We start from the raw sequence: 27,376 nt of genomic DNA on the forward strand, positions 1-27,376 counted from the left end.
AATATATCTTTAAAAAAAAAACAAACACATCATGCAAGATTTTAGGGTTCAGAGGCATGCAGTCGCTAAACAGAGGAAGTTACACTTTAACCAAACGACACAGTCTAAAATAAGATTGTTTCTGAGCTATTACTTAAAAAAAAAAAAAAAAAAAAAACTTCTCTGTTTTATCACTCAAATTGGAACCTTGAGCTATAAAGAATTTATAGGAATATTTTCAGAGCAGATAAACTAGAAGCAAAATAGAAGTTGGATTATTGGCATCTACATCTACAAAAATGATAGGAAGTACCAAAATAGTGTAAGCTACTGCAAAGCTAGAACTGAGCAGAGCATTGGATAAATATACACATACAAAAACGGAAAAATTAGATTTTGCTGTTTCACCGTAAATAAAAAAAAGAACCCAACAATTTTCTACTCAATTTGGCTTCTCAAGAGTGTCCATAGGTGATGTGTGAATGTGTTATTGTATGTGTCACGCTGTGAAGGACTGGTGCCCCTTCTAGGGTGTTCTCCTACCTAGCGTCCAGTGATTCCGGGGAGGCTCCGGACTCACTGTGACCCTGAACTTGACAATCAGTTACAGACAATGAATTAATGAATGAATGAATTAACTGATTGATTAATTACATTTCAAATCATTCTAAGCAGCCTCTTCCCTTACGAAACACGCCAAAAGCAATTTAAGTTATAACAACTTAAAGGGAAGAATTTCTGCACAGCCAATCCACCTACCAACGTGTGTTTTTGGACTGTTGGAGAAAACTGGAGGACCTGTAGGGAACCCACACAGAAAGGGAGAGAACACACTAAACTCCTAAACGACGAAGAACTGTGGCAAACCCACAACCCAAGGACCCTGGAGCCATGTGACAGTGACTATATTTTGTTGCTTATTTCCCAGACATTTTAGTGTGACTCAATTTACATTGCACTGATTTAAAAATGTGTATTTAAAAATTTTCAAAAATAAACAATGACTCAATGAAAAGGTCTAGCACAAAGCATCACCATGGCAACAGTGCACATACCCATAAAAAGAAACAAAGGGGACTTTGAGAAGTTGCCAGGGCGGCTTAACTTTAGCTCATCCCTTATGTACAGCAGAGGCCAATGTTTTGTCTACGTTACCAGTTATATCTTCATGTCCTCTGAGATAATGAGGATAACATGTTCTGTGGCATAAAAAAAAACATGCAACACTGAGGTTATGTCAACCAGCCAGCCTCCTTACCCCCCACCCATCCACCCACACGCGCGCACCAACACAGACACCATGTATCCCTGCAAATTTAGCCCAAAACGCACACCCACCGAGCTCAGCAAAGCAATTTATTTTTATTTTTTTGCCAATTTACAGCTGTTAAAGAGAGAACATGCAGCAGCCTGCATTTAAAATAATGCAGATGTGCAGAGAATGTGTAGATCACTGCCAGAGAAACAGGAAAAGTGGATTATGATCAAGCTCAAGTCTGAGGTTTTTCCACTTACACAGTGGTGGATGTCTTCATTTATTTGGGGAACAAGGGGCAGTGTAGAAGAGCAGGATATTTGAACGCTACCTCAAATTTGATCATTTCTATGGGCTACAGAGTTTAAAGCCCCCCTGCGTTTTTCTATAGAGAAGTGCAGCTGCGCTCTAAAGAGTAGTGGAGGATCATTCAATAAGTTTGGGATGAACTGGAGTGGCATTTGGGATTCTGATCTAAATATCCACTATTAGCATGCAACCTCATTATCACTGCTGTGGCAGAACAGCATCAAAATTTGACTATTGTAAATGCTTTATGAGAAGAGCAGAAGCTTTTACTGCACCGAAGAGGGAAGAAAGTCCCTGGTAATGTTTCGGAAGTGTTGGATCATTTGTGCATTCTGTTCAACAGATTTCACTGAGATTGACCACTGTACTTACTTTCCTGTTCTTGAAGGTTGTGGGCCAGGCAGTGGTCCTCCAGCACAGCGAAGTCCCGACACACTGGAACCAGACAACACACACACACAGTCACTTTATTAGTGTCATTCTCCAGATTTATGAAACCAGTATGGCAGTATTATGTGAACATTTCACACTAATAAAACACAGATGGAAGCAACAACAGCATTTCACTCCCCAAACCTAACTTGACATGCCACCGATGTAATTTGTTATATTTATTTGGAGAAAATGACTGTTCATGGTTTTCCAACACAATGCTGCCATCAACAACCAAGCCCTTTCTGAGAAAAAGTAACAAGAGCAGCATCCAGCCGTGTAAAATGTGACTGGAGGCTAGTGCTCTGCAGCTCCTGGCAATGTACAGCAAAACCAGGGAAAGAAGAAAAACAACAACAACAACAAAAAAAAGATAAATAAAAATAAAAAACACATTTGACACGCGTTCTTTCATTGATTTACTCGTACTCAGCAGGAGCTCCAAATTTTAATGAAGCGCAAACACATTTCTACACATTCTGCAGGGCACAGAAACAGATTTCTTCCCTCAATTTAAGCTCAGGAAACGATAAGTGGAACACACAAACTGCATATTTGAGGAAGAGAAAATGTGATTTCAATTTAGTTTTAATTATTAACCTACAGTTTTTGTCTAATTTTCTCCCCAATTACAAGTTGTGTCCGATTCTACCCTTTCAGTGAATCTCCATTGATCTCACACTGCGCCCCTAGCCTCACAACAGTGGAGGAGAACATGTGCTAACTCTAGCCACCATATCTTTTTCAAATTGCTGCTAATACAATGCCACTGAACAATGGAGAATGCAAACTGTCTAGATCCATCACAGCTGAGAGTCACAATGTTAGCTCGTACCACAGGTAGTTAAGGAGGGAGAGGGGACCGTCTTACTTACACCTACTTGGAAAATGAAGCTAACTGTGCTCTCCATGTCCCCCAGCCTCAGATGACTAGAGATTCAAACCTGTGATCTCCAGGTGACAGGGCCAAAGTTTACACTGTTGTGCCACTCAGGAGCCCCTGCAATTATTTTCTATAAATTTATGTCCCAACCTGATTTTTATATGAAATAATTGCAAGAATATCTGGCTTTTGAATGGTGGTTACACCACTGCTGTAAAGAATTCCTGAGATCTGAAAATTTATGACATCAAAATAAAAACAACCATTAAGCTCTTGATACTATTTGAAGAGAAATTGCCTAATGTAGCACGTCCCATTGAAGTTTTCTTATTTCCTCAGTGGCACACATGTTGACTTTCACTTCACTAAGAACAAAACCCTGATGCACAAAAAAAGAACAGGGAAAAAAAGAAAAAATAAAAAAAAAAGAAAAAAAAAAGAAAAAAAAAGAACGGATGCACAGAGGGGTAACAACGCTGACTTTGGTAAATACAAGCTATAAATACACTGCAGAGCTGTGGTATAGTTTTGTAACGCATTCCATGCAAACATATTCCATTAGAGTTAGATGAAGAATACATAAAGTGAAGTGCAAACTTTAAAAGACCACCCCACAGATTATTTCCAGTCTTTTCAGTGGCAGTCAACAAAAAAGATCTGTTCAGCTGCAGAGTAATGCCATAAACACTGATCACAAGTTCACAAAAGAGAAGGAGAGAATACAACTAATGAGTTTAAAAAAATTGGAACTGAAATCTACTAAATATAAAAAAAAAGTGTGGAAAAAAATGATAATTTTTTTTGTTGAAGTTTCATTTTCTTGTTTTAAAAGGTTCTGTTTTCTCCTTTTTGTGACGAAAAGAAAAAAATCTTCAATCTTCAACTGAGTTTTATTACATTTCAAAGTAGCACAGTCTGAACTGTCAAACTAAACAGGAAACAACGTGATGGCCACAGATCATCTGCCTTCTTGATAAACTTTGTAAACTATTCAAGTAATCCAATACTTTTGAAGTCCAGATCAGCATCTGTTTCAAATTAAAACAGGTTTGGTCAGCCACTACTTGATTAGTTTGTTACTGGTTGCACTATGACTTTAGTCAGCAGAAGAAACTCTACATTTCCTGATTGTACAGATTAGATCTTGCAGTAAACTGACTGCGTCCTTGGGTAGGCGCCTGTTTAGGCACGAGAGGAGGATAACAATAAGCCATGATTACAGACCAGTGATTAAACATATCCCCATCTGGTGCTAAAGGCTGGGTTATCTGAAGCTTCAGCCTTATTTAAACAAAACACTGAAAAACAGCAATGTGACAGGCCGGAGAATAAAAGTCTATTGACGCTTATAGAAAAAACAGCAGCTTAACAAAATGGAGTATATGGGCTTTTACACAGATCCAGCTTTTTTAATCCCATGAAGTAAACCAACACATCCATGATATCAGCAGTTTCATCCTACATTTACACTGATAACATGACAATTAGGCTCAGATTTGTTTAAAACTAAGGAATGCAATCAGATTACCATCTTAAAACATTTCCCCGTTATACTATCTCTGAATATATCAAGCATTAAAAGTAATATCAGTTAAAAAAATTGTGATTACACTTTAGGATTACTTAAAGCATACATAATTTGAGCATATCATAAAATGAATCTACCAAGGACTTAGAAATGTGTATTTGAAATGGATACTATTAAATTATAATATTAAAATATATAATCAACACCAGACAGATGGTCAGATGTGAACAATATTTCAAACTGATTAAGTGTTTACTCCAAAAGATCAAAATATTTAGACATAACTGGAGTACAGGGCTAATTAAACCAGGAACTGATATTATCTGATGTCCATATCTGGGAAAACCGATACTAACACTGACGGCAAAGTTGATACATAAACATTCCTAAAACACAGGCACAGGGACCAAATCTGCTTTGAATGTCATTACAAAGAAATACAACACTAATCTCTGTAGATTACAAAAGCAGTAAAATAATTAAAATCCTCCATTATATATATTTTTAGAATCAAAGAGCAGTCAAATCTAAACATCTGCCTGATTCTAGGGCTGGACAATAATGTAATACCAATATAAGTTCGATAACAATGGTATGATTTTTAAAAACGTTTGAATATTTTCATATGCATTATTTACATCATCGGTCACTGACTGATACCTGTTCAATACAGGGCACTGCCGTCAGCTCATTGGACGGTTAATTTAAAAATATTAATATTGACAAAAGCCAAGAAGCTAAGGTTTGTCAGTGATGTCATGTTTCTTGTTTTTCCTGGCTTAGTTTTTTTCCCCCGTCATATCAATATCAGAATTATTTTGTATAAACAAAAACTAAGAAATATACCATGATATAAATTTTGGCCATATCATCCAGCCCTATCTGATACCAATACAATTTCATAACAAATACTTGCAGATACCAAGACCATCATGTATACTCAAATTTAAAATACTGTTATCATAATACTAATTCTAATAATACTGCCGTATACACTGTACATTATATTTCTACATAGTAAATACCAATGAATACACTTTTGTATAAGCCTCTGCAAATTAAAAATTCAAGATATGGGTTCAATTCCCATATCTCTGACTAATCCACAGCACATAGAATCATAACACTTAGAAGATCATGGCATGTGCTGAATGATCAAGTTGCCTGAAGCTTAATTAAAAATGTCTGTGGAAAAGCGTGAAGACTGCAGAGTGATTCTCAGTTGTACACATAATTGAGTGCTACACTTTGAAAATAGATCTAAAGCAAATGTAAATAAAGATGTTCTGTATAATTCTATAAAAACAGTCCATCGTGTTCACATCCAACAAATAGATAAAGTGAAAATAATTTGTTTTAACACAGAGATGTTCTTAATTCTTGACCGGATGTTTAATTTTTTTAAAAAATTATAAAATACATTGGAACATTCTCAGTATGCCCCTTCTGAGAACAAGTGAGAAATTGAAACGGAAACGTGGCATTTCCCTGTTATTTCAAAGAAATATTGGGCTCTCATATCTCATCACAGCTCAATAACAAGGCAGATCCTCACAAATTAAGATATAAACTAATGTGAATCCAAAAATCTAGTCCAAGAATCACCATTATGCACATCACTGATGAGACAACAGTCAGATATTTCTTGGGGGAAAAAAAACAATAAATTAAATGTATTCTAAATCCATTTAAACATGTCCGTGCCAGACTGACCAGGGACTTTCCTTCACCCGATAAGTGAACAAACAAAGGGAAGTGTGCAATTTCTTCAAAGTAAATCCAGAAAGTGGATTTAATATTAATAATACGGCAACCATGTGTTATCTATTGTTTGATACTGTATGATACCACAGAGCTCCTCAAAAGGAAAATATGGGGACTTTAAAGGTGTAGTTCAGGATTGTAATCAAAAAACACTTTTATAAACTTCAGAAGATGTTTCTTCTCCATTTGCTAGCCCTCTGGTCTGTTTACGTGTTGGAAACCAGTCTGATGTGTTAAAAAAGCCAGAGTGTCTCCTCATGGCAGAGGCATCTGGGGCATTTTTAACCAATGAAGAGAACTCCAAACATTGAAAAGCTTTACCCGAAATGAGGATATTGCTCGTGACTGCTGCATAGGTGGGTATATACACATGTATTTTTGCTGTTGCGGATCACTTAAGGTGGAAATGTCTCCAAATTCAGGAGACGGCTAACTCCATTACTGAAAGTTCTAGATGCAAAACAAAACAACTAGAGTAACAAATGAGTTTCATGTGGTAATTCAAACAGTGAATAAAAACCTACACACAAGTTACAATTCAGCCACGTTCAATCATTTTTCTTCTCAAACATACCATTCCACCTTAAAACACGCAGGGTAAAGAAATCTGAGAGATACAAGTCCTCACAATTATAGACGTCCACTTTAAAGTGAATAATTATAAAATTATAAAAACACAAACTGGTCTAAAATGTAAATTGACATAAATGTGTCATATTGAGAATAAAAGTCCAAAATGTAAACTGTGACCTACTTTAATGATTTTACAAGTAGAATATGAGCATTGTTTGGCAATCAAAATACTCAACGTATTTATGTCTGCTGTCGTATGGCTTATTCACACAGGGTCTGGATTTATTTTTGGAGAAAAAATTCATTAATTAAATAAATAAGTAAATACAATAAAACACACTTAGTGGGAACAGGCTTCTACTTCTTCTAAACATCAATAAAACAGCTGTGATTGATCAGGAAGCTCTTAACACACAACAAACCACCAAGTGATTGGTTACAGGCTGACTTTCATACCACAGAATTCCACAAAACCACTACTGGGAACACTGAAAATATGACAACTATTATACAATACAGTAAAACTCTAACTCTGTAACAATTTCATGAATGCTTGACTTGACAGAAGCATGCAGGGAACTGAACGGGAAGGAAAGAGGCCCGAAAAAAACCTCAACAAAGCAAAAGCGTGACACAGATGTGTGAACTGATGCCTAAAATGGCACAGTTTGATTAGATGCCAGATGACCTGAGCAAGTTCAGTGTAACTCAGGGTAAACCGGTCACAACCATATGCTTAAGCTCCTTAACGGCAGAATGCACCATTCTGTGGAGGACTGTGGCCAGGGGAAGGTTCGGCACAGCAAGAGCAACCTGTCCAAGGATATTTGGCAAAGTAAATGCAGTACACACTCAAGGTTTACAAGATAAGCTTATACAGCCAGGCACAAACATGCGTGTATATCAGAAGCTCAACGGACTTTGGACTATGTTCCACATTTGGAGAGAGAGACAAAATGTCTGTTTTGAAAATAAAAATAACAAAATAAAAATGTATTTAAGAAAGAAAAAAAAAAAAAAAAAAAAAAAAGAAAACCACACACACACACGAGTAACAATTGAAGAAAAAATGCATCCACAATCAGCAGTAATGTAAAAATAAATGAACAGAAGCATATAAGGAAACTAGGCAAAAATAATAACAATAAAAAACACACTGCAGCCATGCACACGTTCGATCCAAACCCACACTGAATGCTTCCCTTGAGGCCTGAGCTAAGCTAAATCAACATTCTCACAGCCTTCTGTTTTTTACACATGCATCAACAAACCTGCAAGGACCAAAAGCAGCTGTTTCCCTCCTACACATGCGCAAAACCTTGAACTGTCTTGTTCCAATAAACAGTCCCAAACAGAGGAGTAAGAAGCACTGACAAATTCATATTTATTAGGAACGTACATCAACAAAGGAATTCTTAGATGCTATCAGATATTTTACAGGTTCACATCCACCAATTCCACATATGAACGCTCTTGTATTCTATTAACACATTTGAGGTAATACTCACGTTAAGGCCCTGTTAAAACATAATGGCATTTAAACTAGCAATGACTTTTCAGATATGAATATTGTCACAACGGCCAACAACGTTTTTAACTCAATTGTGGTTACACCCATTGATTGTGGAACCTATTTGGGAGATAGAATTCTGGGCCAGACCCCAATCTATAAGTAAACGCAGTGACAGTTTAGATGTTTTGGCTCCCTGCTTCACTGGTTCCTTCAGATTTTATTGTTCTCTCATTTGTGTAAAAGTTCTCCTGTGGCATGCTAAATCCAGTCTACACCAACTGCAATGGCCCATTGATCCATTTACTGTGTGTTCACCTGTGGTACAAGGCCATCCCGAAAAAACAACAATGACAGGTTAGAAACCCAAAAACATTTTTTCAATCTTGGTCAGGTGTCAGGTGATATTCTGGTAGACCACACTAGCGACACAAGACTAGACATAAAGATATGTCTAACCTGCAAGGGTGAATGTCAGCACCTGCTTCCTCCGAAACCACCAGTGATATGATGCCAGTTACTGCCTCCAGCACACCACAACACACTTGCTAACACCTGACCTCAAACAACATCTTACTTTTAATTATGTGATTCTAAAAAGAGCACATATACAATATTAAGATGAAGGACAACAAAATCACAATGCTGTTACTGAAATGTTCCAAAGGGATCAAGACACATGTACTAAAACTATTGACATTAACAATGTTTTACCTATTAATAATGGCAAAGCCTAATTGAACATAAGTGAATATCATTAAGTACAGTTTTTTGCTCAGCACATACAAGGGAATCCCACTGGTTTGTAAAAATATCTTCACCATTAATTTTGAAGAGATAAACAAAGTCAAGTGTGGTTTAATGTGAAATGCTCAGTTTCAGAGAAAAGAATTCTGACCGAGTCAGAACTGTCCACATATTTGGTGACAAGTTTTTGTCTCCAAAATCTCATTACTGAGGGCTAGAATGTGGTAATGAAAATGCTGCCAGATGCCTGAGAAATTGTTCATAATAGTTTTGAGATAGGTTTTGGACTAGAAACCTATCTGGTCAAATCCATTCTCTCTGGATGGATACATGTTGTATGCATGTCCCCAGACAGGACACCTTAGTGGGGCAAACTTGCCAAGGTCCCATCACTCTGACCCTGGATGACATTGATATGTGGCAGCCTATATTTGGGCCTAATCCGTGGACAACTTTTGCTGGTACGCAGCTTGGCTGACCATACTGGCCCCGCAAGGGTGAATAGGCTGTGTAGAAAAACAAAGTAGTGCCACCACAAACACACAAAAAAATACATATAAAACCACAGAAAACATGAATGAGTTCATTAGTGGCTTTGGGCAGTACTTAAGATGTATTTTTGTTGCAAAACTTGCATTCCCTGCGGTCGCATTCTCTTGGCACTATGATTTCACACTGAAACTGAATGACTGTTTACATCTCATTGCTTTAAACAACTGTTTTTTTGTGGAATAGTTGATATTGCTCTTAACTAGCACTGTTGTTTTACTCTTATTCAAATGGTGGTTAAAACTAGGTTGAAATTCAACTCTCTGGCTGTCTACAGACCTTATTCAGCAACTGAAATTTAAGATTGCGTGAAAACGTCCAGACACAGCTTCATACAGTCTCTCAAGCGTTTTTTGGTCTTTTGGCTTAACTACCAGATTGTGCCCACTCTGCTGACTACACATGACACAGCTGTTAAGACAAAGCCAATTTCACGTGTACTGTAAATATTAAAACTCACTACTAATATTTTAATTCAGGTAAAAGTTTTATGTCAAGACTCCCCTGTGTTAAGCTGAGCTCCAAATACAAATAAGCTAATGTGTTATATATATTATAAACAGCGCTCACACCACTGACAATGCGACACACCTGCCTCACCACATATGTACGGCGGAGTATATTCAACGTTAGCCACCTCTGCTAACAAACAAACCAGTGCAGCGCAAAACAGCGCTGCTGCAGAAATACTAACTAAAGCGTAAACTCATTACCCTACTACAAGCTAACCTACTTAAACTGGATAACGTGTACAGGTATGGGAGACGTGTTCAAAACCCCAAAAAGGGAGTATCTGCAGCTGTTTGGTTCATTTCTGCTACCGCCGCAACGTACGGAGCTTTTAACCGTTCAAACCCCAGCAGCAGCGCCGCGGCGCAGGAGCTATATTTACTCCGCTCCGTGTGCTTTAAAGTGAACCAACCTTAGCCCCAGTCACCTAATTCTGACTGAAACCCTTCAGACACATTTCTGACCAAGCCTTCTCTATACACGTAAAAAATGTGGAAGGCTGGAACTGACTTCTCCTCCTCCTAATTTTCCGTTCCACCTTAAATGCTGCAGTAGTGAAGTCACATTGTGGTTCTGCGAAGTCAGTACTCAAATAATGCCTTACAAACCTAACACAACTTGTTTTGTTCAGTTGTTATCTTCTCTGAAAACAATACTACAGAGATTCGTTCACAATTTTATTCATATCACTGTGGGCAATGATATCTAGTTTCTCCAAAGGGAGGCAGCAGTATCGTTTAATGTTTTGTTGTGACTCCAATAACTGTAACGTTATACAGGGACAGATCATAGTCTATTTTCTGTCTTTACAAAAACAACAGTATGGGTAAAGATAGGCAAAATGCAGTGTTTGACTTCTTCGAATACCCCGCTCCACCTTAAATGGCGCAGTGGCTAGAGCGCAGGTTAACCGCTGCATCGTTTAAGAAGGTGGAAGGTAATATTTTGGCTAATAAGCAGTCGGAATATCACCGCCGCAGCATTTAAGGTGGAAGGGGACATCGGTGTAAGGAAATTCGTGAAACACGCGTAGCACCAAGAACTCACCCTCTTTGACGCCAGGCAGTTTTTTCTGATCGATACTAAATTCTTCCATGTTGTTGGCGATATTTCAAAACCAATGATTCTCCGAAGGTCGCCGCTGATAGATTGACTGCTGTCTTTTGTCAGATGTTCAATTGATGTTTCGGGTGTAGCGTGAACCCCCTTGATTGGTTTCTGTAGCCAACGAGCGGAGCGAATATCTCTCTCTCTCTCTCTCTCTCTCTCTCTCTCTCGGCCACGTTCAGCGCTGCTGAGGGCGTGACGCACCCTTCTTTCGATGACGTAACGCGTATTTCACTCTAGCTATTGATCTCAATACAATCCGCACTACAATCTGCTGCATGTGGATTGCATGCAGATCAACGCTTTGCAAATCTCGTACTCCTCTGGGTGAGCTCAGAAAGTGATGTGGATGACAAATGCGGCCCCGCTGAACAGTTCCTTAAATCTGATTAGTGTTGGGTGGGAACTGAGGACAGGAAACTGCCAGTGAACAATGGGACCAGTGCCAGAAAGAGTATAGAAATATCCCAGTTAGTGTTTAGAGGGGTATACTGTAACCTGTTGTACACTCACTGTTCAGTTCCTTAGATCCACTTGCGTTATTTCTGCTGTCATTGAGCTGGCATCCCTAAATCTATGTTCTATGTAATCCAGTTTTCAGGACCCTTACATGCCCACGCATCAAGTCCGGAGCCTACCCGGAATCACTGGGAGCAAGGCGTGAGGAAATCCTGGAGGGGGCACCAATGCTTCGCAGGGCGACACACACTCTCACATTCCCCTCTCCATCTGGAGATGAGAATGCACCTTTAGGGAACAAAACTGTACTTTAACACCACTTTGTATCCGATAAGGTACCTACCATACCTTTTTTCTGAGAGTGCATGGAGATAAAGGCATCATCATATTGTGGCGTCACCAAAGATGGGACATTCATTTATTTATATGTTTTTCTAAGAATACTAGGAGCAAGTGAACACACAGTATTTTGGGCTTAATGTATGTCAAGACTGGCAGAGCCTTTGTCCACAATCACCCAAATCTCCCCGTTGGTGGATGCTGCTCTGCCCATGTCAGTCGCTACACACACAAGCACACCAAGTCATACACACAACCCCCAGTACGTGCGATCAAAGCACAAACAACACCACAACAGTCCCTGGGGAACACACTAGTGAAGTGAAGAAAATTCATTTGAATGCAAGATGGATATTTCCACAAGAAAATTACTCTAAACACAATGTAAAAATTACTCAAGTGGTTTCTATAAAGTTGATTGTGAACAGAAAAAAAAGAGTGAATCAAGATTACACGTTTTGCTACAACATAGTGATGTAGATACAGTTCTTTATATTTCATCCATTTACTGGACTTAGAATATTACTGAAACGGAACATTAGGTGAAACATTGGACTGATGTTATTAGAGAACTTTTCATTTGCATTTGAAACCCAGTACTACAGTGGACTCAGCCAGAAAAATAAACCTTTCACAGGACTTTTCAATTATATATTTATTGAATTTTGCGAGAATACAAGTATAAAAAAATACAACAAATGACAAAAAATAATATTATACATATACATACATATGCATACATATTTTGACAAAAGTCAAAATAGAAATCTCACTGCGACTGTAACAACGGAAGATTGATACACAGTATAGATTCTTATAGATAATTAAAATAAATAAATTAGGCGGCACGGTGGCGCAGCAGGTAGTGTCACAGTCACACAGCTCCAGGGACCTGGAGGTTGTAGGTTCGAGTCCTATTCCGGGTGACTGTCTGTGAGGAGTTGATATGTTCTCTCTGTGTCTGCGTGGGTTTCCTCCGGGTGTCTGTCTGTGAGGAGTGTGGTGTGTTCTCCCTGTGTCTGCGTGGGTTTCCTCTGGGTGCTCCGGTTTCCTCCCACAGTCCGAAAACACACATTTGTAGGTGGTCAATCAAAAGTGTGTGAATGTGTGTTGCCCTGTGAAGGACTGGCGCCCCCTCCAGGGTGTATTCCTGCCTTGCGCCCAATGATTCCAGGGAGGCTCTGGACCCACCACGACCCTGAACTGGATAAGTGCTTACAGATAATGAATGAAATAAGCAAATACAACTTAAATTGTAGATATAAAAGGGCAAGATAATATGTAAGGCAGGGGAAAAACAATCATTTATCACCCAGCAATTTCCAAACTGATAACCAGATTTCCCGAAATGTTTGATGTCTGTTATGGATTACAAAAGTGAGCTTTTCTAGAGGGAGAAAATCTGAAATTGACAGCCACATTTTAAATGAGGGAACATCTGGTGAAATCCACCACAAGAAGATACATTTTTTTTGCTCGGTATGTCAAAGTCTGTAACAAATATGTCTGATTTTCATTTAAAACCACATCAGGGCTATAATTCAAAAGATATACACATGGTGACATACAGAAGTTCTTGTCCAATATTTCCTTAACAGCTTGATGAATTTCTTTCCAAAATAATGGAATTTTTGTACATTTCCAGAACATATGCAGAAGTGTACCTTCCCTAACATTGCATTTAGGGCAGAGTCAGGTTAAGATGCATTGGATTAAGATATGATCCATAGAAAAAAAATTTAATTCTGCTCTTGTATCTTAATAGAGGTGCATTTAGGAAATATTTTCTTATAAACATTGTTCCATGCATCATCATTAAACTTAACGTCTAGATCCCTTTCCCAGACATGTCTTAAAGAATTATTGCTTGAATTGATGGCAGTAGACAGAGTAGAATATATGAAAGAAATTTTACACCGGAAGCCATCTGGTTTAACAAAGAACTTCTCCACATCTGTTAACTCCATACGGGGTTTGTTTTCCCTACATAGAGAGTCTACAAAATGACTGCAGATACTTAAAATCTGAATTTGGAACTTTAAACTGTGCTCAAATGTCATTAAATGTTCACTGTATATACTCAGCAAACCCATTATTCCATACTTAGACCAATTATGCAGTTCTATAGTTCTAAAATGGGAAGAAAATCCGGGTTAAAGGAAATTGGAGAGTACAATGAGATGTGATTTGGGATTTTCAAATATCTTCTGATGTCCCTCCAAGCCAGAAGTGTGTTATAAATAATATATTTGTCTTTTATAATATAATGTTTCTCTAATGAACTGACAAACGGAAGAGATTTTAATTCAAATGGTTTACAAAAATAGGCCTCAGTTTCAACCCATCTAGAATCGGACCTGTCTAAGAACCATGATGTCATATGTTTAATTTGTGCAGACCAGTAGTTGGAGAAAGTTGGAAATTTGGAAGGGAAGCAAGTTAAGTTTTGGAAACTTAATTCGAGGTTTCTTTCTGTTCCAGATATAGTCTGTTATAATAGTGTTTATGTTCTTAAAATAATTAGTTTCACAGGACTTTTAGAGTCAGAGCTGGACTTCTATTGCTTCTGTGGTAAAAAGAATCCTGTTGTCTGCAGTAGTGAGAGGCCAAGAAGGCCTTTGCCTGCCCTTTTACTGGAGGAGGTTCTGTGCCGTGTCTCTTCAGGGAGACTCTGGTGGTCCCTCTTGCTTATGTGTTAGAAAATGTATGTAAGTGGTACACGTTGCTTATTTTAAGTGCCACACAATGTTCCGATTATGAGTGTAATTCGCTTCACTTACACTTTATTTGCATAGCAGTTTTTACAGGGCCATGAAAATGTATTTGCCTGTGCTATTCTGATTCCCCTTTCCCTACATCTTTGCATATATGTTACACCAAATGTTTTCAGATCTGCATGCTAAACTGTACCCAGCACCATGCTATTAGTCTTTCATATTACTTTGAATGAAATATGTTCCAGGGCGGCACGGTGGCGCAGCAGGTAGTGTCGCAGTCACACAGCTCCAGGGACCTTGGTGTGTTCTCCCTGTGTCTGCGTGGGTTTCTGCCGGGTGCTCCTGTTTCCTCCCATGGTCCAAAAACACAATTTGGTAGGTGGATTGGCGTCTCCAAAGTGTCAGTAGGTGTGTGTGTGACTGTGTGTGCTGCCCTGTGAAGGACTGGCTCCCCCTCCAGGGTGTATTCCTGCCTTGTGCCCAATGATTCCAGGTAGGCTCTGGACCCACCGCGACCCTGAACTGGATAAGCGGTTACAGATAATGAATGAAATTTTCTTTGCAGAATTCCTTCAGTTCCCTTACAATGTTGCACATGAAATGCCATCTCAAAGGACTAGGACATTCCCTTCTTACATGCCATTTAGAGTTAAACATAATACGAATTCAATATTTTACATTTTTTTACTAACCACCTAGACTGTATTTCTTAAATGTACACAAATTTAGAATTGTATGCCATTTTCAAAAAAGATGGCAAAATAATATTGAAAAATAATAGAATATTTCAGTTACGCTGTTTTCAAACAGTGCGCAAGGCTGGAGGTGACTGTTAAATGACCTTCAAACCCTCAGATGGCAGTGCATGAGAAACCGTCATGCTACTGTGATAAATATAGCTACAGTATATAGTAGTCCACTTTACACAGTCTGTCTCTGTGTCGAGGGGACCAATCAGAAACCCTTTAATCCAGCATTTCTCAAAGTGTAGGGCTCGCCCCACTAGTGGTGGTTAAGGTATAGGAAGAAATGAGCATTTCTTTATTAATGGGCCTATTTTTATTAATGCCTTTCTTTTTTCCTATAAAGCTTACTCAGTAAAAGGCACCCACTAACAATGGATTCATTAATAGCCCTTAAAAATAATAAAAGAACATTAGATATGACCCCACAAAAATGTAGCTCGCCTGGAACCAAAATATGCTTTTATTCGCAAACTTTTATTTTGAAAATGTGCCACAGAGATTAACACGTTTTGGCAGCGAGTCAGACACTGTGAGTCTTCTTTCAGCCTTCGTTAAGGCACCTGTTCAGATATAAAGCCTTCATGCCAATGCCAAACGTCTGTTTCAATGGAGCAAGGAGCGCAAATCTTGGGCTGTGGACAATGTGAAACATGTATTGTTCTCTGATGAGTCCACCTTTACTGTTTTCCCCACATCCGGGAGATTTACAGTGTGGAGAAGCCCCAAAGAAGCGTACCACCCAGACTGTTGCATGCCCAGAGTGAAGCATGGGGGTGGATCAGTGATGGTTTGGGCTGCGATATCATGGCATTCCCTTGGCCCAATACGGTCACACATTTTGAACCCGATACTAATGGGTGCGTCACTGCCAAGGACAACCATTCTGGAGGACCATGTGCATCCCATGGTTCAAACATTGTATCCTGAAGGCGGTGCCGTGTATCAGGACGACAATGCACCAATACACACAGCAAGACTGGTGAAAGATTGGTTTGATGAACATGAAAATGAAGTTGAACATCTCCCATGGCCTGCACAGTCACCAGATCTAAATATTATTGAGCCACTTTGGGGTGTTTTGGAGCGAGTCAGGAAACGTTTTCCTCCACCAGCATCACGTAGAGACCTGGCCACTATCCTGCAAGAAGAATGGCTTAAAATCCCTCTGACCACTGTGCAGGACTTGTATATGTCATTCCCAAGACGAATTGACGCTGTATTGGCCGCAAAACGAGGCCCTACACCATATTAATAAATTATTGTGGTCTAAAACCAGGTGTTTCAGTTTCATTGTCCAACCCCTGTAGATATACACCAAACTTATCAGTGTTTCTGTAGTGTAGTGTGTAAAGTTCTAGTGTGTTGTTTGGGAGTCTCACTTTACTGCATTATCTACAGGAATCAGCTTATAGCTCTCTAATATTTTGGGAATGGGGTGGGCTTTGATTCAGCAGATATGTCCCTCCAGTATCAAACTCACTCCTACAGCCTTGCACCCTCCTTTGCTCATTTTTGCACAGATTGAAAAGTGAGAAACTGAAGCACAGTTTAATTACTAGGCCAATTTTCTGTATGTTTGAACATTGATGTTAATGTTGTGTCTGGTGTAATAATGTTAAGCTACTGATTTAAAGATAGAAGTTGATGTTACTTCAATAAATTAGAAAATTGTAAACTTACATGTGTACTTTATTACCATTTGTTTGGGGCGATATGGTACAGGTGGGGCATGGAAATTCCCCTTTGTTTGAGGTGGGGAATGAAAAAAAAGCTTGAGAACCACTGCTGTAATGCAAGGTGAAAGCAAAACATCAACTCCATGCTGAAAAGCTGCTCAGTTCACTAGGCCTAAGCTCATCTCATTCATTCATTCATTCATTATCTGTAACCGCTTATCCAATTCAGGGTCATGGTGGGTCCAGAGCCTACCCGGAATCATTGGGCGCAAGGCGGGAACACACCCTGGAGGGGGCGCCAGTCCTTCACAGGGAAACACAGACACACACACACATTCACTCACACACTCACACCTACAGACACTCTTGAGTCGCCAATCCACCTACTAACGTGTGTTTTTGGACTGTGGGAGGAAACCGGAGCACCCGGAGGAAACCCACGCGGACACGGGGAGAACACACCAACTCCTTACAGACAGTCACCCTGGAGCTGTGTGACTGCGACACTACCTGCTGCACCACCGTGCCGCCCTAAGCTCTCAGAGGGTCTTAAAGACAGTGGTAATGTGTGCTGTGGCCAGAGGAGATGGGGAGATTGTTTAGAGAAAAAACTGACATTGGGTTTTCTGTGTAGAGTACTTGGGTTTGATTGAATGAATTCCCAAATGATTATAAATTGTGATTTATAGGAAAGAGGATGTAATTTTTCTGTTAAATTTGTTTTAATGCTTTTTCCCTGAAGCCAAAGCTTAATTAAGTTCAATTTTGACTAGAAACTAAATACATGGAAAGTATTCACATTTGTACAGTACTGTGTGTTCCCTGCAGTCTTCCTCTGTGAGTGTTTAGCTAGAAACTTTGAAGAGCCCAAGCCTAAGTAGACTGGTCTTAAACAGCAAATCTAATTCTCTCTTTATCCAGCAAGCTGAAGCCTTTTAGGCAAATGAAACGTATAGAGTGCCAGGTACACTCACATATCCTTGCTTATAAATAGCCTCCACATAAAGAAGCCTGGGTGATTGATGTGCACTTTCAGTGTTGTTGTTTTTTATTAGTTTGATTGATAAGGGACGTTGACCCAGAGGCTGACGTCCAGTCATCACTCTGGTCTGTCGGCGTGCCTTAACGGAAAAGTACCACGTCATCAATTTATTGATTTACAGCCATGACATATGGGAACACCTGATTAAAAGAATGCCTCCAGAAGGGTCCAGGAGCAGAAGAGCCTTTGGTCACAGAGGGGTAACCATCGCTGAGAGCACTGCTTCAGGACCATGGACAGAATTCCCTCAGTGAACCTCCTCCCCACACTCCTCGCGTTTTTACTCCTGAACTGTGTTCTTCACGTCCACTTGAGAAGCCTCGCAGGTCCGGGTGAGTAAAACTCTTATCTCCAAAACACTGTATCAGTGCAGCGTCTCTCTGAGAGCAATTTTAAACGTCTATTTGTTACATTTGCAGCACCTGGTTCATTACCACAGTCAATAGGTTGAGTGCATTTCTCCATGATTTATAAAAGAACAGAAAACCTGAAAAACAACTGAAGAAGAAAAATTATAACAGAAGTCAATGGGCAGATGCTGAAACATATTCACATTAAACATCTGTTATAAATTTGCTTCAAATTGACAGCTTTTCTGCAAATTGACTGCTCTTTTCTGTGGGGCACAGGTAAAGTTTTGCCATATTTTCTTATTATCAAGAAGTGAACCAATTATTCATTTTTTAAATTTCATGCTTCAGCAGGCAACCAAGTGTTTTCATCAAAGGATGATGGCAGTATCCAGAACAGAATCATTGCTTTGTTGCTGCATAAAAACCAAATTCCAGACCAAGAAGATATGCCTGGTATGCCAAGACATAGATATAGTACTGTAAAACATAAATAATGCACATAAATAAATGTGTATATATTCCTAATAAAACATGCCTATGTAGTTGTGTATATACACCATACACTGTAAACTGTAAACACTTACACAGTGTTCTTTTGTCTTAGGGCTTGAGTTGGCCAATAGGATTGCAGAGCTACAAGAGGTACAGTCATTTTCACTCTTTTTAAAAGATAAATGCAAATGAAACAAACAAACTGAAATACCACTCTGTGGAAAAGAGGGTGTAATGGTTGAGCTGCATGCAACAATGTTTCCTCAGCATAACTTTTAGTGCAGAACAATCATATATTTCAATTCATTGCAACACAGTTGATTACTTCACTAAGTAGCCAAACTGCAGGTGTATTTTTGAGACACTTCTCGGGAATGTCATACTTCAAATGTTGTTCTAACCCACGGAATCTGAGCACAAAGTCAGGAGATTTCATTAAAGAAAAACATCTATGCTAATATATTGAAAACATCAGATCATTGTCAGTGCAGGATAAAGAATAATTAACACTGGCACAAACAGCTTTTTAAGCAGCTGTTTAAGAAGTGTTTGCAGCTGTTGTGGCTGAGTTTCAAATGATTTGCAAGAGGCTTTATATTAGGCACCACACATGCACTTTTTATTTTTTCACTAAGGATTAAACACATAAACTAATATCTAAGCATCTGAAGGGCTACTGCGTCTCCAGGTGCTGGTGTTCAAATGTCCAAATGTTGTAAGACTTTCAACGTTGTTATGGACGGGTTGTCATTAATGTTGACATGTGGCACGTTGGAGGAAATCTCTATGGACACTGGCACCAGAAACTGGAAATCCAGAAACAAGCTATGGTTAAGAGTAATTAAATATGTGTCCTACAAATGCGTACATGTATCCTGAGCACTGTGGGGCTAAATGCATGAATCGTGTTTCAGCTGGAAACCCTCAGAGAACAACTGGAGCTAGAAAAGCAGCTGGCCTCCATAACAATGGGCAGAGCAAGCTCCCAGCCTAGGAAAAGGGGTGATGGTGAGTGGTGAATTATTTATATATATAAAGCAGTTATTCTGAATAAATAATCACAAATGATTTAAATGTCAATTTTGAATTCACATTCACTCACTCACTCACATTTAGCAAGTTCAAGATTCTCCAGAAGGGGGTGCAGTTTTTTCTAAATAGTGCTAAATAATTAAGGGCAGTGCATCACTCCAGTTACATCTCGTCCATGTTACATTATCTTATTAGGCGTCACACATTCTGAACACATTGTCTTAAATCAAATTTACTGTATGAATTTATGTATTTTTTGTCTTCACAGCCTGCTTCTGGAAGTACTGTGTATGATGCCCACATTTGGAGGAAGATACGCATCTAATGCCTTAAAGATCACCACAGTGACAACAGGGAAATGTTGAGAGATTCATTAAAAAGGGAATAATTCAAAGAGAAGCATTGTGTTTTATAAATATTAAGAAGCAAAGCAGTAGTTTTTGTTTTATACAGAGACTGATCATCTTTTATGAATATCAGAGAATAATTCTCATATGATGTTGAACTAAATATCAGATCAATCCTTGTTAGAAGGAAAAAGAAACTCTTCCACTGTGATCAATTCTGAACATGCACGCTGCATTTGTCTGTACATAATCTCCCTCTTTCACACGGTTCTGTCTCCCTCTGGTGGCAATGAATAACTTCAGACAAAAATGTAAATAAATGTATCAACTCTCGGCTCTTCGAGTTAATTTACTGTATGTGTTTCATCTTTTCAAACAATGGTTATTTTTTGAGACAAACAAATGGAAACGTAAAGCCCACAGTTATTTTAAATGATTATCTTCATTTCTGAATGTACAAAGAGAAAACATGCAAGGAATAAGCAGTCTCAAATGGGCAAATTCAAACAGCCAGGGTTTATTACATCATAAACATAAGGAATCAATGTTAACCTGTGGGGTTTGAGTGAAGAGGAAGAGGTGGGAACTACAACTAACCACATCCTTGTCAAATTCAGTTATCCATTCCTGTGTTTAATTCCATTTTACATTTCTGACATTTTCTGATTTTGTGGTTGGTCTATTTTTGTCCCAAATAATAATATTAAGTAGAAAGCTCAGTAAAATAAAAAAATATTTCAGTAACGACTGTAAAAAGAAGACATAAAGAAGTGCTTGAGGTTTTTTTTCCCCATAACTTGAAAATAAAACTGAAACCGCATCTGCGCTCTCCGTTGTGATAAATGGTAATGAAGAGCAGAATTGTGTATCTTGTGTTTTTTACGTGTTTTATTCAGACCCAGACACAGACCCAGACTGCCAATTGGTATCTGTCTCTAGTGTTTGGGGTGAGGGGGTGAGGGGTGTTGGCCTGTGTTTAAACGCGCTGTGGGTCTTTAGCATGGGGAGCTAATTATTTCACAGCAGGGAAGCAGGAGACTGAGTGCAGTTTCCCTTACGAAAAAATGCCGCTTTATTCATTCATTATCTGTGAGCGCTTATCCAGTTCAGGGTCGTGGTGGGTCCAGAGCCTACCTGGAATCATTGGGCGCAAGGCGGGGATACACCCTGGAGGGGGCGCCAGTCCTTCACAGGGCAACACACACACTCACTCACTCACTCACTCACACCTACGGACACTTTTGAGTCGCCAATTCACCTACCAACGTGTGTTTTTGGACCATGAGAGGAAACCCATGCAGACACAGGGAGAACACACTAACTCCACACAGACAGTCACCCGGAGCAGGACTTGAACCCACTACCTCCAGGTCCCTGGTACCTGCTGCGCCACCGTGCTGCCCTCACTTTATTCATTCTAGTGTTAAGTGAACACTTCATAGAAACGGTCACATTCAAATAAATAACCACCTTAAAAAGACTCCCATTTTATTTTGCAGGCCACCTTTAAATACTCCACCTTAAAAAAAAGAAGACTATCAGTGTCTCTCCTGACTTGTGTTTGCCTGTGTACGTCTATGATTGGTGCCAGTACATGTTGAAGCAGGCCAAACCTTATGACGTCATTAAGGCGAAGCAACTATTTTCTGGGCATTTCCTCGCCATTCAAACCCTTCTGGAGAATATGAGCTTGCAGGTCTGGGATGTGGCTATATGTTTTATTTGTCTTGTACAGCGTCCTTTACCTGAAAATACTGATATATATATATATTTGTCAGAGAAGAATATTAGTGACTTAGAGAGGAGCAGAAAGAAGAGTTAAAAGGTAGTTGAACAACAAAAAACTAAATAAATAAATAAATAATAATAATAAAAAAAATACAATATTCAGTAAGTATAAGTACATTTTCTAGAATTGCTTGAAACAATGTCAAAACACACAGTTAGATTCCATCAGGTTTTGTCTGGCCTGGTTGGTCTTTGTGGTGGTTTATAGTCAAGTGCTGTTGTGCTTAACACAGAACGCTTACAGGCGTATATGAGTATGATTCTGGATAGACTCAAGGTCAGCTGTCGATCTTAAAAATATTCAGTCAACATTTAGCTTTATTATTTATTTAGCACTGCATTCACATAGTTCAAAAGATAAATTACCTGAAGCACTTGTGAAGTTAGCTGAGCCAGCGCTTGTTCCCTATATGTTCTCAGAAGTTCTCAGATGTTGCTTGTATCTACAATTTCACTTATTAATAAAAGCTAGTCCACATCACATATCCATGAAGCCAGAAGTTAGCCATTCCCAATAAATAAATAAATAAATAAATAAATAATAATAATAAAAACCCTCACAAACCCCACAATGTGTCAGCATTTTTTGCAGCAACAACAAAAGTGATTAATCCTTCACCCGATGGATCAGGCTGCTCTGGGCTTTGATCTGTCCTGTCTGTAATGGATATATAAAGTATGAACATCAGCAACGGCATTATGTTATGAAAAGTTGTCATTCCTTGTTGCTGCTCTTTTTTTATTGTTGTAGTAATGTAGATTACCTTACACGGTACACATAATAAAAGTTTACGCAGCATTATGCAAGCAGCTGGTGGCTGTAATTATGATTTGTTTAAAGCACGCTCATCGGAACAATGTGGAGCATCAGCTATGAAATCTGATTTCTTAAATACCACATACAAAGAGAAGAACATATTCCTCATTGGAGCGGTCATCACCTTCAGTTTCCTTTTCTTCCTTGTCATTTGTTCCCCAATCTATGCTGTCAATTTTAAAATATATAATATTAGTAATCATGGCAAACATGTTTATTTTTGCACAACTGCACAAAACATTGGATGTGTCTCAAAATGTATTTACGTGGTAAATCATTATTACAATAAGCAGGATCAATAAACATGAATCCACCACAGATCCAGTGGAGCTGGACTGAACCCTGAGTAATAGAAGATCACACTATTTACACACTGAAAGTACCATTACTCATAAGCTGCTGTGAAGGATGTGATGGCAGTTGTGAATCACCACCCCAGTTCTAACTACGTGTTAACTTCATGTCTTGAATAGTTCCCTTTGTTTGTGATGGTTGCTGATCACTCAGTATCAATATCCCTTTAAGATGATTACCTACCTACGCAGTTTGTCAGGGATTGTGTTTCGCGCCTGGCAACCCAAAAGTGATCACTGGATTACTCTGATCGGGCAGGGGATGGGATCACAGGCAGGCATAAATTATTGGCATAAATAAGGTTGGGGTAATGTTCCTGAAATACAGGGGTTGGAAAATGAAACTGAAACACCTGGTTTTAGACCACAATAATTTATTAGTATGGTGTAGGGCCTCCTTTTGTGGCCAGTACAGCGTCAATTCGTCTTGGGAATGACATATACAAGTCCTGCACAGTGATCAGGGGGATTTTAAGCCATTCTTCTTGCAGGATAGTGGCCAGGTCTCTACGTGATGCTGGTGGAGGAAAACGTTTCCTGACTCGTTCCTCCAAAACACCCCAAAGTGCCTCAATAATATTTAGATCTGGTGACTGTGCAGGCCATGGGAGATGTTCAACTTCACTTTCATGTTCATCAAACCAATCTTTCACCAGTCTTGCTGTGTGTATTGGTGCATTGTCGTCCTGATACACGGCACCGCCTTCAGGATACAATGCACATGGTCCTCCAGAATGGTTCGGCAGTCCTTGGCAGAGCCCATCTAGCACAAGTATTGGGCCAAGGGAATGCCATGATATCACATCCCAAACCATCACTGATCCACCCCCATGCTTCACTCTGGGCATGCAACAGTCTGGGTGGTACGCTGCTTTGGGGCTTCTCCACACCATAACTCTCCCAGATGTGGGGAAAACAGTAAAGGTGAACTCATCAGAGAACAATACATGTTTCACATTGTCCACAGCCCAAGATTTGCGCTCCTTGCACCATTGAAACCGATGTTTGGCATTGGCATGACTGACCAAAGGTTTGGCTATAGCAGCCCGGCCGTGTATATTGAGCTCCAGACGGACAGTTCTGGTGGAAACAGGAAAGTTGTACATTTAATTCTGCCGTGATTTGGGCAGCCATGGTTTTATATTTTTTGGATACAATCCGGGTTAGCACCCGAACATCCCTTTCTTGCGTCCACAGTTAATCCTGTTGGATGTGTTTTGGTTCTTCTTGGTGGTATGCTGACATTACCCTGGATACCGTGGCTCTTGATACATCACAAAGACTTGTTGTCTTGGTCACAGATGCGCCAGCAAGACCTGCACCAACAATTTGTTCTCTTTTGAACTCTGGTATGTCACCCATAATGTTGTGTGCATTGCAATATTTTGAGCAAAACTGTGCTTTTACCCTCTGCTAATTGAACCTTCACACTGGTGTCAACATTGGACACCAAGCTGGTCAAATTTATCCATGAAACCTCCCACACTAAAATGACAGGTGTTTCAGTTTCATTGTCCAACCCCTGTACATTTGTAACTTAAAAAAACATACTGAGAACATTAGGAAAACATTATGGAATGTCCTAAGAACATAACTTTGCAAAGTTCTAAGAACGTTCCAAAGCAACCTTCCTAGAATGTTAAATTATTGGTGTAAATAAGGTTGAGGTAAAGTCTCGTTTCCCGAAACTTTAAAAAATCGTTGAGAACGTTAAAAAACTGGACTAACTCACACTGAGGGAACATTCCAGTGCAACGTTCCCGCAAATTGAACGTTAGGGGAACATTCTAAGAACGTAATTTTGTTAGCTGGGTAGTTGCACATTCATAAGCCTGTGTGAACTGAATCAAGTGTACAATTACATTTAAGACACTTTTAAGGCATTAGGGGTTTTTGTCTTGGGATCATTTCTAAATATTCCATTCTGATGATCAGAGAAGAGCTTTTAAGTCTATAAATGATGATAAATAATTGCTACGTTTGTGAAAATTTACTTGATTCTGATATTAGAAATACTAACGCATAAAATGTAATACTTCTCTCAAAGCCCTAGAGGGCACCGAAAACTTGAAATTGTCCTTACTTTGACACATCTGATGAGTCTTGAAGTGTTCGGTTATGCTAGAAGATTGAATTGTGCAGGGCTGCAGCCCACAGGGACAGATAGGGATAAATAAATAAATAAATAAATAAATAAATAAATAAATAAATAAGGCTAGTACTTAACCAAGAAGCTAACTATCAGTGAATAAAAGTCAGTTAGCATCAAATATTTAATGTTGCAAGTGGCTTCCTGCTAGTGCAAGTGAAGTCCTGAGTCTAAAGTTCTAAGTAATGTAATTTACTTTACTTTACCTTTGTCATTAGATTTATGCTACATTTTCACTGTACCAAAGTAAAGCCACAGCTTCAAATTAAGAGCTTTCTCTTTATTTATGTTTGAAGGACAGCCCTGAAGCACTGCTATCAGGAATGTACAGGAGGAAAATACAAAATAATAGTGGCTAGTACTGTGTCACTAATTAGCATAATAGCAAGTACCCCCCCCCCCCCCCCCCCGAATTAATTCAAATATTTTTTCCCCTCAAGTTTCTGGTTGACAAACTACTCTGTGTTTGGCTCCAAGCCCTCCACAACCCTGACAAGGAACATGTGGTTACAGAATATGCATAAATAAATGAAACAATGAAAGCTCAGGTGCAAATTTAGCTTCTGCTACACATTATTAGCAACATTAGCATATGAGAAAGTATACCTTTGGGAATGTTATGAACAGTCACCCTTCAAGTTCCACTCACTGTTAAACCTGCCTTTTATGATCACTCTATAAATGTCAAGGTACAGGCTCCAACTCATCTGTTACCATATGCCATTTTCAGCCTTGCTGTCAGTTCCATACATCACGGGTTTCTGGCTACTTTTGTCTAGGTATTATTGTGTGATTTATCTTTTTTGTGTGTTTCACACATCATTGTCACTGCATCTGTTCCAGCATCTAAAAATATCTAGCCAAGAACACCTTTTTGTCACAAAATAACCACTGACTAAAACAAACATAAAATGGCTAATAATTAATAATGATGTATAAAAATCCACTGATCTAAATATTTTGAGGCCTTTTAGGTTGTTATATTAAACTCTACACCAACAAAAATCAACAAGGTAGTGAGTATTTTATATTAGAAATGTGTAGAAATATATGGACCACACTGTAGTGTGGGATCCCAAATAAAATAAATAAAAAACAGCCAAACAAACAAAAACCGCAGCACAGAAATCCTGTTTAAAATGGCCAGTGGTAGCTGAGTCACTAGCTCTGACCAGACACTGTGGTGGAGCTCTATCACCCGCAAGCAGACACCATGTCATGAGAGGCAGACTAAAAAAATGGGAGGAAGTAAAAGAGAAAAAAAGAAGGAGGCAGGGGAAGTGCACTTGCGTTAGATTAGGTCTCAGATACAAAATGCTGTGGCAGATTGTCATTTGTTCGCAGTACATCAGAAAGACAATAAATGATCCAAAGGGGCCAGACCATGCGCTGGTGACTCATATGATGATACAAAGACCTGAGGCGGATGGAGAAATAGAGTGCAATAGAGTACATGACCCTGTATGCTTTCCTATACACAGCCAATACTTTTAGCATATGTTAGATAAGCATTTGTGATCCACAACTAATCATTCATCACCAGTACCTGACCTCAGTAAAGCTCCTGCAGTCAAATCCTTCCCAGATGTGGCTGTTGCTGCAAGGAAGGAGAACTAAAAACCTATTAATCCTGTTTGTTTCCAAAGAAATGGTGGATAAGCAGATGTCTGTCCCATTATTGGACATAGATGTGGTTATATATGACAAACAAGGCACTTTCACAGTGCTGAAAATGAGAGACAGACAGAGAGGGAGGGAATGGGGCTCTCATCAGTGTAGACTCAGGCTCCCATGTGGTCTCCTGTGGGTCCATAGATAAATTTTAAGGAAATCCTCCTTCCATATCTTTTATACATGAAGAGCTGCATCTCTCATCATTTCTACACAGTCTTTTCTCCAACAACATCTTTCTATGGAGCT

The 27,376-nt window shown here is 39.1% G+C and overlaps 2 protein-coding genes across 3 annotated transcripts in view; one reads left to right on the plus strand and one right to left on the minus strand.

The window, feature by feature from the left end:
• Positions 1–11,338, minus strand: part of ccdc50a (coiled-coil domain containing 50a) — a 26,372-nt gene extending 15,034 nt beyond the window's left edge. For both annotated transcript variants that reach the window (XM_066647259.1, XM_066647258.1), the window contains exons 1-2: positions 11,087–11,338; positions 1,916–1,978 (exon numbers count right to left, since the gene is read on the minus strand). In XM_066647259.1, the coding sequence (XP_066503356.1) occupies positions 1,916–1,978; positions 11,087–11,135 (112 nt within the window). In that variant the 5' untranslated portion in view covers positions 11,136–11,338. The remainder of the gene's footprint in view (positions 1–1,915; positions 1,979–11,086) is intronic.
• Positions 10,147–20,631, plus strand: uts2d (urotensin 2 domain containing). Its single transcript, XM_066647261.1, has 6 exons — positions 10,147–10,284; positions 18,247–18,457; positions 18,827–18,931; positions 19,083–19,120; positions 19,885–19,978; positions 20,271–20,631. Exons 2-6 carry the CDS (start codon positions 18,358–18,360, stop codon positions 20,294–20,296), a joined length of 363 nt encoding a protein of 120 aa, XP_066503358.1. The 5' UTR covers positions 10,147–10,284; positions 18,247–18,357; the 3' UTR covers positions 20,297–20,631.
• Positions 20,632–27,376: the final 6,745 nt, after the last annotated feature.

The sequence above is a fragment of the Hoplias malabaricus genome, chromosome 16, assembly GCF_029633855.1.
Source record: "Hoplias malabaricus isolate fHopMal1 chromosome 16, fHopMal1.hap1, whole genome shotgun sequence".
NCBI lineage: Eukaryota > Metazoa > Chordata > Actinopteri > Characiformes > Erythrinidae > Hoplias > Hoplias malabaricus.

Excerpts from the sequence above, each read along its gene's own strand:
- uts2d (XM_066647261.1), top strand. The coding sequence starts at position 18,358 with ATGGACAGAATTCCCTCAGTGAACCTCCTCCCCACACTCCTCGCGTTT. Across the intron at positions 18,458-18,826 it reads GAGAAGCCTCGCAGGTCCGG|CAGGCAACCAAGTGTTTTCA; the intron begins GTGAGTAAAACT and ends TTCATGCTTCAG. Across the intron at positions 19,979-20,270 it reads GCCTAGGAAAAGGGGTGATG|CCTGCTTCTGGAAGTACTGT; the intron begins GTGAGTGGTGAA and ends TTGTCTTCACAG.